At 38.3% G+C, this 13136-nt stretch overlaps 2 protein-coding genes across 2 annotated transcripts in view; one reads left to right on the top strand and one right to left on the bottom strand.

The window, feature by feature from the left end:
- Window positions 1-4110, top strand: part of arhgap5 (Rho GTPase activating protein 5) — a 41059-nt gene extending 36949 nt beyond the window's left edge. The window contains exons 5-7 of the mRNA XM_057343304.1: window positions 184-315; window positions 1711-1816; window positions 2335-4110. Coding sequence (XP_057199287.1) covers window positions 184-315; window positions 1711-1816; window positions 2335-2650 — 554 coding nt within the window. The 3' untranslated portion in view covers window positions 2651-4110. The remainder of the gene's footprint in view (window positions 1-183; window positions 316-1710; window positions 1817-2334) is intronic.
- A 24-nt stretch (window positions 4111-4134) lies between these two features.
- Window positions 4135-12594, bottom strand: abraxas2 (abraxas 2, BRISC complex subunit). Its single transcript, XM_057343303.1, has 9 exons — window positions 12505-12594; window positions 11161-11251; window positions 10123-10159; window positions 9900-9966; window positions 8978-9168; window positions 8773-8892; window positions 8513-8597; window positions 8317-8434; window positions 4135-8235 (listed from the first exon to the last, which is right to left on the bottom strand). The coding sequence occupies exons 1-9, from the start codon at window positions 12574-12576 to the stop codon at window positions 7772-7774; spliced, it is 1245 nt and encodes a 414-aa protein (XP_057199286.1). The 5' UTR covers window positions 12577-12594; the 3' UTR covers window positions 4135-7771.
- Window positions 12595-13136: the final 542 nt, after the last annotated feature.

Raw genomic sequence — 13136 nt, 5'->3', positions numbered from 1 at the left:
AATCTGACAGCTGTCATTTCAATTTAAAACAACTCTGTCCCCCTTTCATCATTATTTCCCTCACTTTCATTTTTCCCAGTTTTCCTTCATTCTGTTTCAGCTAAATCTAGTTAGTTGTTTTATTGCCTTTATCATCACACATGAGGCAGTCACACGCTAACACTGTTTTCCTTTCTCTTCCAGACCACAGTATAGATCTGTTTGTGATGGATGTAGCTGTGAACGCCGTGGCTGGGGCTCTGAAAGCCTTTTTCGCCGACCTTCCCGACCCCCTTATACCGTACAGTCTCCATCCAGAACTAGTGGAAGCAGCCAGTGAGTATCGACACCATCACTTCCTGTTTTGTTCTTCCACTTTTTCTTTTTGTAAAGTTTGTGGTTGCTGATTATGTTGGAAAAATCACATTTTACTCACTGCAAATGGGTTAAGACTTTTATTTATTGTGGTAGTTAGCGGCTTTTCTTATGTAGCTGTAAATGTATTGTTTTAAGAGGTTTAAAGACGTGTTTATACTAAGAACTAAAGAAGTGCTTTGAAACTGAGGAAGGACGTCATTTGAAATACTACCTCTATCTTTTATACCAACAGTACTTGCACAGATTATGATTTTAGAATGACTTACTCCTATCTTGAGAACAAAAAGTGATGGATTTTTAAGAATGTTGGTAACCACAACATTGGACCCCATTGACTTCCATTGTGTGAACACAAAATCACTGAGACTTTTCTCTAAATATCTTCTTTGTGTTCCACAGAAGAAAGAGTTGTATACAGGTTTTGAACATCATAAGGCTGAATAAATGATGACAGACGCAGCATGTACAATAGAGGGTATGCATTGACGTCACTTTCCCACGTGAACACGCCGCGAGACGCCCCCTTAAGTGCCAAGACACGTTTCCTTGAGTGGTAAAACACGCAGCAAAATGGGTGCTTTCAATAGGAGGAACACTTAAACCGGGACTAAAACACGCAATTATTTGCTGAAATTAAAAGCAGTTGGACTCGACGTTGATCCTTACGATTTACAAACGAACCAGGTGTCCTTGGACACTGATATGTTGTGCGGAATTGCGTTTCCTGATATTGTAAGCAGCCATTTTGCTGAGTGTTTTGCCACTCAAGGGAGCGTGTTTTGGCATGTTCACGTTTGCTCCATACATGAAAACATGTAAAGACCTGCTTGTGTTACCTCTCCAGCCTACAAGTCTAGTTTTTTCTTTCACATAGCCGGTTTCTTTTTCTACTGCTTTCAACTACGTTCGATATTAATCCCATCACCACGTGTCTAATCCCAGCCCAAGGAAACTGGTAAAGTCATTTAAATGCATCTGCATTTCCGTTTGATGCTTCCGAGGGCTGAATTGAATCCAGGCCCCCTGTGATGTATTCCTCATTATTTCTGATCCACGCCGCTGTAGATAAATGACTTTAAGCACCGGGATGGTGTTCTCTCTTCACTTACAGCTTTTTTTCAGCATTTGCAATTTGTACATCATTGCCCAATAATCTGTGTTTAATGTGTTGGGGCCCAAACAGTGTGTGTAAATCCAGCGCAACTGTTATTATTTTGGTTGCTTGGTCTTTATTATTGCGTTTTTGCTGGAAACAATAAAATGAGTTTAATAAATTTCTTGTGATATTAGCACACTTTTCTAAGCCTGATTGTTTTCTTCTAATGACGTTATGTTAAATGTGTCTCTCCCCAGAAATTGTAGATTATTACGAGAGGCTGCAGGTGCTTAAGGAAATCGTGAGAAAATTTTCTCCTATAAACTACGATGTTTTCAAATACGTCATCACTCACCTCAACAGGTAAAGCCTTTTCCTGTCTATAGAAATAAAGTCGATGTGAATTTTGAATTGAACCTTTTTATTTGTAATACGCGTTCTATATCTTATTTTGCACAATTTGTCAGTCCACATTATTTCAGTGGATTTATTTTTACGATCTTCCATTAAATTGTAAATGAAAATATAACGTATTAGGAATTGTTAAAGTAATTGTTGATATAGTAAAGGTTAAAGCAAGGAAAAAGCATTGGAATGTTGAGATGCTCTTGAGGTTAAACTTGATCTTCAGCCTCCATGTAACACACTATTTTCCTTATCATTCAGTTGTAGAAAATATTTTGTTAAAAAATGGACTTTCGCCTCAGATTCTGTGTTCTGTTTTCTGAATTCTCATTAATGTACTATTAAACCTCTGTATTATTAAACCTATTATCTTTCACTACACATTATATTTCAGATTTTTTTTCACTCAATACATTTTTAAATTAATAGAATTAAACAATAAAAGCCATCTCTGCATCTCCTCTTCTCTTTACCAGGGTAAGTCAGCAGAGCAAGACCACGCTGATGACCGCCGACAATCTCTCCATTTGTTTCTGGCCCACACTGATGCGGCCCGACTTTGAGAACAAGGACACGCTTTCCACCACCAAACTCAACCAATCCGTCATCGAGACCTTCATCCAGCAGTGCCAGTACTTCTTCTATGGCGGTGACATCACGGAGCCCTCCAGCGCTGAGGGAACCCCTCCTCCACACGGCCACGGCTTGGAGTCGCTGCTGGCCCTGCAACTCCCTCCACCACTCCAACCGCAGCAGATCCAGCACCCGCTACCCCCCGAACCCCTCATATAGACCCTGCTTTTGATGTTCTGACTGCAGTGCGCGTGCACCCGTGCGTGTAAAAAGTGAATTAAAAAAGATTTTGTACAAAGGAAAATGTGACTGTTGCATTAGACATTCGTTTTTTCAGAGCCGTTTTTATTTTCCCTTTTATGCTTCTCGGCCAGACTGAATATGAATATAAAAATGTAAAAAATGTCAATGTAAATTTGACACGACAAACATGCACATACACTAAATTTAAACATGGACGTAAGGACGATATATTTATATGACCTTTTTTGTTTGTTTGTTTGTTTGTAAAGACAATGAAGTTGTCAATCACTAAAATCAACACCACGCGCACGGCTTGTTTTTGTCTTTTTTGTTTTTATCCTCTTTGTGTCAATGGACTAAAGAGATACTTTTAGGATATTTTATCTTAAAGACAGCAGGAGTTGTTGGGGGGGGTGGCATCCCGAGGATTTGCTCTACTTGGGATGGAATTAAAAATCAGGGGCACCAGGATGCATTTTGTCCTGCAGACGTTGGGCCCGTCGTGCCCTTGAAACCACTGAAGGGAAAGAGCCCACTGCAACCATTTGGCACATCTCAGAGATCCAGGTGTTTGAAGATGGCCTGGTTATCTCCGTCTCGTTTAATGTTCATTTTTGTCTCGTTTCAGTTGCGTAGACCACCTTCGTAATTTCCATGGTTCTGTTTATTCATTTCCTGAACTGAACTTGCATGTCATTCTCCACTTGTGATAACTGAAAGAGTTCAAGCGGAGGAAAAGAGTTAAATGCTTTTAATGCCAGTTTTTTAACTAACTTGTTTGAGGGAACATTAAACTGGGGTTAAATTGTTCTATTCGTTCATTTGTCATGCCATCATTCGACTTTTAATATCATATTTTGGCATTGTTTCCCTAAAATAAGAAATTATAAATATCTCTATATATACAGTATATATAACGTCAGCTTTGAGAGTTGACGAAACAAAAATCACGGGGTACTGGAGCTCTGTATAATCTTGTAAAACCTATAATCAGATTTCATTGTGGTATGATGTATTAAAAATTTGGGCTTAGATTCATTGACTTTGTACTTAATTCCCTATAAAACTTTTTTTATTAGATGGTACTGAATTTTGTTCCACTGTAACAGATGCTGTGTAGAAAGCTTGCAGTCTTTGTTTGGAATACAGCACAACACAGATGTTTAGTTTTGAGCGAGTGATGCGGGAGTCTGTATGTGAACAGAAGCGATAAGGTTTTCGCCAAACCTTTCTAAGTTGAGATTTATATCTTAATCGAATCAATAAAACTGAGGAAAGGGCTCAATAGGAGTGTGTGCCGCTGCTAGGATCCCATTAGTCTAGTTCGGAAAAAAAAGGGCAACATTGTTCATATGACTGCCTCATATGATGTACAAACTAAATATTTTAACATCATCTGCTATGTATTATAGTAAATAAATGATTTTGACAAATGGCGTTTGTCTGATATTATTATTAATTTTATTTGTGAGTTTTATGTGTAATAAAAGCAAGGCCCTGTTTAAAATGTTGAGTTTCAGAGTAGCACTGCAGACCTGTGAATGAAGTGCGCCACCACCAGGCCATGACATCAACTACACAACCAAATATAATACTGTGCACTACTGCACTTCATCTATTTATGTTTTTTCATATTGTTAGGCACAACCTTTACATCTTTTTGCTGCGAACATTCACATACCTAGCCCCCTAAACAAATGAGGAGTTTTTGTAAGTTAAAGATAATCAATTATTGGATAAAAACACAAAAATGATTGTTCAAAATTACTTTTAATGTCAATACCACCTGGGTTCTTGTTCTGCAGTCTGAGTACGGCTGAAAGATTTCACGGTCCTCTTGTGAGAATTTGACACCGGCACACTTGGTGCAAAGCAGATTGTTCTTGCTCTAACATCATACATCTGTTATCTCTGCTCTCTGTCTGTGTGAAGAGTAACAAATCGAATAGATATTCTTGGCTGGAGGTGGAAATCTTGTCTTGTGTCAAAATCTGATCTCTTTAAAGTCTTGCTGTTTCCTCTCTTCACCTGTGAAGGCTGAGTGTATTTTACAGACGGCAAGATATTGATCAACCTAAAAAAAAGAGATACGGATCACATTGAAGAAACAATTGCCCTTATAAAACATTTTATTATATTCAAAAGTCTTGAGATAATTTAAGCCTTTATGACACCAATGCTGATAATGCAATCTGTTTGCTAAAATACTAGAATCCTACTACAGTTGGGAGTTTGTCTTACAGTTGGATCCAAGTCTGAGACCACTAGTTAAAACACCCATTTTCCGTTTTTCTAATATTAATGAATAATAAAAATATATAAAGGTCCAATGTGTTATATTTAGGAGGATCTATTGACAGAAATGCACCATTATATACATTAAATGCAGTTGTGCCACTGTTGAGTAGTGTTGGTCTATGCATCAAAGTGCTTTATAAAGGTCCAGTGTGACATTTTTCAGGGATCTATTGACAGATATGCAATCTTATATACATACCTATATCTTCAGAGGTGTATAAAGTGTGGAGTGAGCCGTTGGTTGTAATTCATAACCTCACCACTAGATGCCACTAAGTTTCATACACTGGACCTTAAAAAGCAAAACTAGTGAAAATGAATACTGAAAAACTAATCTGGGTTTCAGAATTTCATAGTATGCGGTTTCACTTTTGCTTTACTGACAGCATGTTCTCCAGCTGTCACAGACCGCACAAATTTGTGAAAGCCCTGATGCATTGTGTTAAAACAGAATGTTCCCATAAGCAAACAAGGAAATCTGTCCTTTTAAACAATGTCAAATTTGCATAAATAATTTGGAATCCAAGTTTTGAATGTGATCTCAGACTGTTGGATCCCACTTTATATTTGTAAACATGGTGGCAGATTTACGGCAGAAGTGAATGGGAACGGTTAATACGAGCAGGTGCTTGTTGCAGTAGTGCAACAGCCTGCCAAGCACAGATTGCACTTGTAAAACATAACATGCACTAAGAGACTTGACTCCAGTTCTGATGGGAACAATGTTAATCACTCACAGCTGCTCGATTTGCAGAAAAACATTCATGTTCGACCTGCAGCTGATAAACATATTCTTCGTAATTTCATCAAATGACTTTAACCAAGCATCATTTCACCATTCAAATGGCCATATTTGGATTTATTTCATTTCAGATTTGAAAGCGTCTATTATGTTACAAGGCAAAATGGCAACCATCTCTACATTTTGCCATTGAATTTACAGGGCTGTTTCACCTGTTGTTGCAAACCGTGACAAGATTTTAATTGATCATAAATAGTACATTTTTTAAAAACAAAAGTGTTCATATATATCATTTTAAGCTGCACTTTGTATCAGAAACTCTGCTGAACCCAAGTGGTATAGCTAAAATGTTCAGTGTTAGTATAATAAAGTTGTTTTTAAAGCTCTTAGGGACTGCCGAAACAAGACCGTGTAGTTTAAATGTGGCATTTTTCCATGTCAGTGTCATTGTTCAGTTATTGTTGAAAAGCAAGGGTGCCATCACATTTTGGCATTACACAAGAAAACAGATGCCGAGGCTGAAAACCAGGACTAAGTCAATGCAACACGATACTGACTGAAACATCTGTCAGTGGACTCCCATTCACACTCATGCCAGTGAACAAGCCTTTGTTATTTTTGCACAACCCAAACTGGAGAAGTATAGTGAATGAAAGGTGAGACATTCTTGGCCTCTGTCAAGATAAATGTCAGAGCGTCAGATCCTGAGATAAAAAACAAGACTAAAATGAGATTCTTTCAGTGAACAAACTCAACAGATAATCAGTCTCATTCAAGTGTTTTGTGCGAACGATGCTCAAAGCGCTACTTGCGCGAATCTCACAAACTCAGTCTGATGAACACAGAGAAAGATATTTGGAAGAATGCTTGTAACCAAACCGTTCTTGGCCACCATTGACTCCCATAGTAGGAAAAATTTCAATGGTAGTTAAAGGTGCCCTAGAACGGTTTGCTTTCCTAAATTCTTCCAAATATCTCATTTTGTGTTCAGCAGAACAACAAAAAAGATACAATAATTTTTCCTACTATGGACAACTTGAGGGTGAGTAAATTATGATTTTTGGGTGGAGTATCCCTATAGCTAGCTCAATGTACCTTAAACATCTTTACTTCACATTACCATGGAGCGTTAAATTGAGTAATCTCTGCATTATTTCGAAAAAAATAAACACAAGATGAAGAGTGAGAAGCAACATTCCTGGTACTGTAAAAGAATCCTGAGATTGATGATGTCATTGTTTGATCTTTGCCTCGTCCGATGAAATCAAGGCTGAATTCTAATTGGCTGACGGGATTGGCTCTTTCAAACAGCATGACTGTAAATTATGTTAAAGCTCGTTGGTAAAAACGTTTGAATTTCAGCAGAAAACAACAGTTCATTCATCATGACAAAAACGTGTTAGTTTAAATCAACCTAATGAAATTATTAGTGATCTACATAAAATAAAACCCTTTTAAGATGGTTTTCACAAATAGGCCATTATATTACTCAACAGAAGATAAAAACAACATAAAATAACTTTTCTAGAACAAGAACCGTTCTACATCAAGTGTCAGAAAGGTGCAGTCCTAAGCACTGTACATTTAGTCTTTTTTTAATCTGTCTCATTTGTGAAGCACTGAACAACAGTCATGGACTAAGCTCACGCAGAGATGAATTTGAAGGCCACAAAAAACCCCACAGTTCCCTTTGCTTTTCTATTCAAATGCAGATCAAAAGAAGGCAGAAAAGTGCAAGAGGTAAATGGTGAATGAACTGAACAATTCCGGTAGGTAGCAAATGCCAAGAGAGAACCGGTAAGCGGGATACACCTCTCCACCCAAACACAACCAGAGAGCAAAGCATGAAAAGAGAACAGGGTCCATCGGCCCATCAGGATGGCGATGTTATTCCAAAAGCACTTTGGAACTCTCAACCGTGTACATCAGGATAATATTTTCTCAACTTGCAAAAGGCAAGTGCTGCTCTGCTTTCTGAATAACACCCCATCCTTTTCTTCACAATCATAATCTCGTATATATGTCTTTATCCCTATCCCCAAGCTTCTGTTTAAATACTATGAGCCCGGTGGGCTGTGAGCATCTCCGTCAGGCCACAGGGTAGCAGGTCGCCCCAATGTAACGGCTTCTGTTACAGACGACGGCTGCAATTGCTCGCTAACCAAGTTCTCGTACTCACTACTGTCCCCATAATCGTCGTCCTCTTGATCTTCCTGTCCGGTGGCCTGACGGTTCAGTGAATCCGAGCTCGAGCCGTCTCCGTTGCCCAGGCCCAGACCGGGCGAAGGGTGGCCGGGCGAGCCCACGGCTTGTGGTCGAGGCAGCAGTATAGCATTCGGTGAGTCCGGAGGCAGCGTTGTGCTGTAAAGTTGTGGAGATGAGGAGTTTACAGGTCTCTCTAAACTGGGCTCCGCTGAGGGAGTGGAGGAGAGCTCGGCTCGCGTCAGAGTCGACGGTGAGGGGTCGGGCGGAGCCGAGTCATCGGGAAGTGTGTCGGGTGCGTTGGTTGCCTCTTGGAGTCCTACAAAGGTAACAAGTAAGATATTCAAAACCTCTGTTTGTTAACAGATACCGTAACAAATGCAAAGGGTTCAGCACATACTTCTCTCTTCCTCTGCTGCATTAAGTTTCCTGAGAGCGATTTCGTCTTTGAGTTTGTTCACCTCTTCTTGGATTTTCTCTCTCACTCGTTCACTCTGATCGACTTCACAACAAACTGCCTGGAAGACAGGAAGAAATTTTAAGTCATAAAAGTGTGGTCACATTACTGACAAGTCGACAAAGCTGGTAAAACTCACCTGCACTCTTTCTTGAAGAGCGCTATACACTTGAAAAATAGCTCGAATGTCTTTCATCACCCCATCCTTATCAAAGAACTCAGCCCTATTAATTCAAAGTGATTTCATTAGCAATCAGTTATTATAAATCCGTTAATATTCATGAATTTGCTCCACGCAAAGTTGGATCTTTCCATCATGCCGTGCTGTTTATTATCATCAACTTGCAGTGGAGGTGAAATTTAATTAAAATATTTCACAGAATGCCAAGTAAGTCTCACCCGTGGTCTTTAATGACACTAGCGTAGTTTTTGGAAGTGTTGGGTACAGAAGAGACTTTATATTCCTGTTGGCTGGTGTTGCCCAGGTTTGGGATGCTAAGAGATATCCTCTGATTAAACCTGAGGTACAGAACCAAAAGTTATTATCAGCAGTTTCAAATAAAAACATGAGAAATGTCAAGAAAAAATCTTTACGTCTACGTACTTTCTGTTGGGCCTGAAGAGCACATACTCCAGAGCATGCGTGGAACTGTTGGCTGTGGAGATGAAGCTAAACAGAAGGAAGACGAGATCTGGGATGCCAAGTATATGAGTCAGCTGCTTATGGATCACCTGCTCTCTGAATGACATTTGCTGCTGGGTGTTTCGTCGAAACCGGTACCAGCCGATAACACTCTGCATGGAAACGAACAGAAGCAGGTAGAGATTAGCAGGGCTCAATCCTACAGGTGTAGTGCATTCATGAATATGACTATGATTTTGAAATGTGTGGATATGAAAAAATTGTGCTCATAAACGACTGTTGAGTTAGTAGTCTCACTTAAAGGTCCAGTGTGTCATTTTTTTGAGGATCTACTGATAGAAATGCAATATATACTATATATTCTACACTGTCTTTAGAGGTGTATAAAGACCTTACATAATGAAGCATTATGTTTTATTACCTTAGAATGAGCTATTTCTATCTAAATACACAGCGGGTCCTTTTACGTGGAATTCTTGATGTTGTTTCTACAGCAGCCCTAAACAGACAAACTGCTCTACAGAGCGTGTTTCGTAAAAACGTTATTTCCTTCAGCAAAGAAGTGAAATGTGATGACATCTTAGTTCTGTGTCAGCCACTATAGTGCTTCGAAGGGAGGGGTGGAGCGAGCCGTTGGTTGCAGTTTGCAACCTCACCATTAGATGCCGCTAAATTTCATACACTGGACCTTCAAAACAAGTGGCGGCTTTGACACAGAGATAGTATTTCTTACATCTCAACTTAACAAGCGGATATTAGCATAGTATATAAAAAACAGGAGAATTGCTTTTATAGATACAAATCAAGAAGTTGTAAAAATGCAGTCAATTGTTTTTTTTAAACTTTTAACGCATGATATTAATCAGATAACAGCACTGCTTACTTTTCTTCTGTCCTTGAGGATTCGGTTGAGATATTCTTCATTTATATTACCTGCATAGTCATAAAAGCTGAAAACATAAAAAGTTACTTTCAGTCAACTACAGGGAAACTGTAATATAGACATTAAAATGTATATGAACAGTAGGTAAAATACACAAATTTTAAAAACAATTATATATTAAAAACGTCGACTAAATCCAAAGGGATTTTTTGGAAGTTCTCACCTAAACAGTTTTGCACAAGGTTCATGATTGTGGACCTCTGAAAGACAAGCAGAACATATGACTAGTCATCAAATCATATTAATTGCTTTTTAATTTCTCTGACAATACGTTTAAATCTGATTCATCTAAATCTGATACAAATTTTTGCTATAATAGCTCAAAATGATTAAATAAAAAACGTTGACAAATAAATCTGACAATTATGAAAAACAATAGATAAATGAATGTCTCTTTATTCAGTAACCTGCCAAATAAGCTTGGGCATTGAACATGAGTCAATGAAAAATAGATAAAGAATACTTGAATCAGTTCTTCCCTCTAACAACATTTGATCATAGCCTACACAACTGTGGAATGTTATCTAAAAAATACCACTTTTGAATGTTAAAGGCCTTTGTAAGGTCTTTCTAAACTGATTTTTTGAGATAAAGGCATCAGAAAATGAATGTTCTCCCCCAAATATTGGAGAAAAACTACACTGTCTACATAAGGCTTTATCTCCTATCTTAACTGAAAATATATGTTGTTAAGTAATGAAGTGCAAAATTAATAAATATTGAAACAGAATTAAGTGGGTCACTGGCACGACTAAAAAAACTCTTAAGCACATCTTAGTTAAACATGTCTTGTTATCAGTTTGTTAGTCAAACAGTTGGGTGATTGTCAGGTTATTGACAACCAAGCTTGTCGAAAGCACTTTGGATAGGCCTAGTTGACATAAAGCAAACAGTTTGCTCTCTACCTAACCAAACATTGATCATGCAGTGATGTCATGTGCTCTGTCTTGCATCAGACCCTGTGAGTAGGTCATGCCATATCTTCTACTGATAAAGACCCCCGTGTTTCCAGCTACCATGACAGTTCACTCACAATACTACCCCACCCAACATATTATGTCTATGACGTGAGTCTGATATTCTAGGAATTCAAAGATTGCATACACCATGTTTCAATGTTGCATTGTCAAGGTTTTAAAATGAAAGGATTACATTTTGTCTATAGCTTTGGCACTGTTTATGTAAGCAAAGTTGGTTTTACCTATTACACTAAGGAATTCTGAGCTACCGATGTGTGAGTCACTGATGCTTAAAGTCTCCTCCTGTCTAACTTCTCCCAACAGGAAGCCCTCCTAGAAAAGTCAATAAACAAACAAACAAACAAACAAACTTGTTTGTCTGTCTGGACACTTACAATTGCATGTGAATGACAAAAAAGTCAGAAATCAATTAAACAGTCAAATATAATGAAAATACCTAATATTTAACCAAACATTGCTGTAACAAAACTGCTATAACAGAAACACAGTTGTCCTACTTTTAATTTGGTAAAATTAAGAAAATATACTTAATTAATACATATAAACAAAACACATGCACATTTAATATTGACTCCACAACTTTATAATGTTTGTAAACATAAACATACATTTTGCAATAAAAATCAAACTATGTTTACGAAGGTGTTCTAGCATCAAAAGCCATGTAAATGCTTTAGATTTTGTCATAGTCCCATGCTCAGATCACAGATAGGATTGCTGTCAATCAGATTATTATTAAAGAAAAAACGACTGAAAGGTTTACAGCAGGTTAAGCAAAAAGTTAACTGATAAACCTGTTAATAACAACTATGCAAAGCCTGCATGCTCGATGGAACAGCACGTACTTCAAAGTACCTAAACTTATAATAGTGCAGGCACAAAACAATGCTGATCAGTTATCATATCAAGCAGAGTGTACAGATATCATCATATGAGTTGTATTATATAACGTTACATATAATATTCTATTAAATATGACGCGACTTGTTACATAGTTTGGATTTGACAGTTGTTGCTGACAAACAAGTTAGCCGGGAAGCTAATGTGACTTACGTCCTGTAACACGACCTAGTCGAAATATAACACACTGAAAACCACTCAGTGTTACACATACATTACAGTAAACAATCAAGCAACGCTTAAATGGCAATGTCACTTTTTGACAAGCTTGTAAATGCTGTCGGCTTGCCAGCTGTCATCCGGGTTGTGTTACTAAACCTAGGGAGCTGCCTACATAGACATCATTTCTACGAATCAGAGGCGCATTCCGGGACATCTCAACTTGACCTATTATACCTGAAAATGCTGCTAACGCAAAACTCTCTAAAAAAACAACTAACTAGGAAAATCGATCCTTTTAACTAGCCTATGACAGCTTGCAATGTTGTCTAGGTAGACAGCTAACAGGGTTTTAAGACACAGCCCCTGTGCAGCCACACCAGGAAGATGACACCGGGAAATGAATTAATTTTGATTTAATGGTGCAATCTGCTCGTTGTTTCGATATGCGGTCGTGCCCTAAACCATTAACGTTAACTCACAAAGTCGGGTGGCAGAGTACTTACATGGTCGGAATTGCTGTTGGCACTGTGATAACACACAGAACTAAAAGTGTAACCCGAAATTGACGCCGCCATGATGGAAACATACGCGCCTACCCCACAATCCTTTGCGCTCGCACTGTACGTTAGCCAAAAGAGATATAAAATAAAACCAGAATATTAATAAACAAAATGTGTGGACTTTGGTGTGTTGGTAGTACTGAGACTTTAAAACGAGTCAAATATGTTTTCTTTGAATCTTTTCTGCTTTTGGTTGAATACTTTTTAAAGTCCCAGTGAAATAAAAAAAATACAATTCTTATTTGTTTCATGAAATATTTCAGCGTTTTCAGTAAATAGCTTATCAATGTGGGTCATTTTCTTTTTAAAATTCATGTACCCTCATAATCTTCAGTTAAAATTTGAAAATGCACTTCCGCCCTGAAATGACTATGCATCTCAAATTACGTAAATTAGATGGCTTGGGCGGAGCATCCGTTAACCCCTCCCCTTCAAGTGTCAAGGCTTTTTCGAGATGACCCATACTAGCCTGCCACTGACTGGCGAGATCAGCCGGTTGCAGGCGGGGGAGGAGTAAAAAGACGTCCGTCAGGTCGGACACTTCGTGCTTCCCGTAGGGAGCTGAACCTACAGCA

The sequence above is a fragment of the Triplophysa rosa genome, linkage group LG10 (genome assembly GCF_024868665.1).
Source record: "Triplophysa rosa linkage group LG10, Trosa_1v2, whole genome shotgun sequence".
Taxonomy (NCBI): domain Eukaryota; kingdom Metazoa; phylum Chordata; class Actinopteri; order Cypriniformes; family Nemacheilidae; genus Triplophysa; species Triplophysa rosa.
This window is presented reverse-complemented; position numbering and strand designations above follow the sequence as displayed.

Coding starts and splice junctions, on each gene's coding strand:
- abraxas2 (XM_057343303.1), bottom strand. CDS start 12,576: ATGGCGGCGTCAATTTCGGGTTACACTTTTAGTTCTGTGTGTTATCAC. Junction 10,160..11,160: donor AGAATTCCTTAGTGTAATAG/GTAAAACCAACT, acceptor CTTGTCTTTCAG/AGGTCCACAATCATGAACCT. Junction 8,435..8,512: donor CTCTTCAAGAAAGAGTGCAG/GTGAGTTTTACC, acceptor CCTGTCTTCCAG/GCAGTTTGTTGTGAAGTCGA.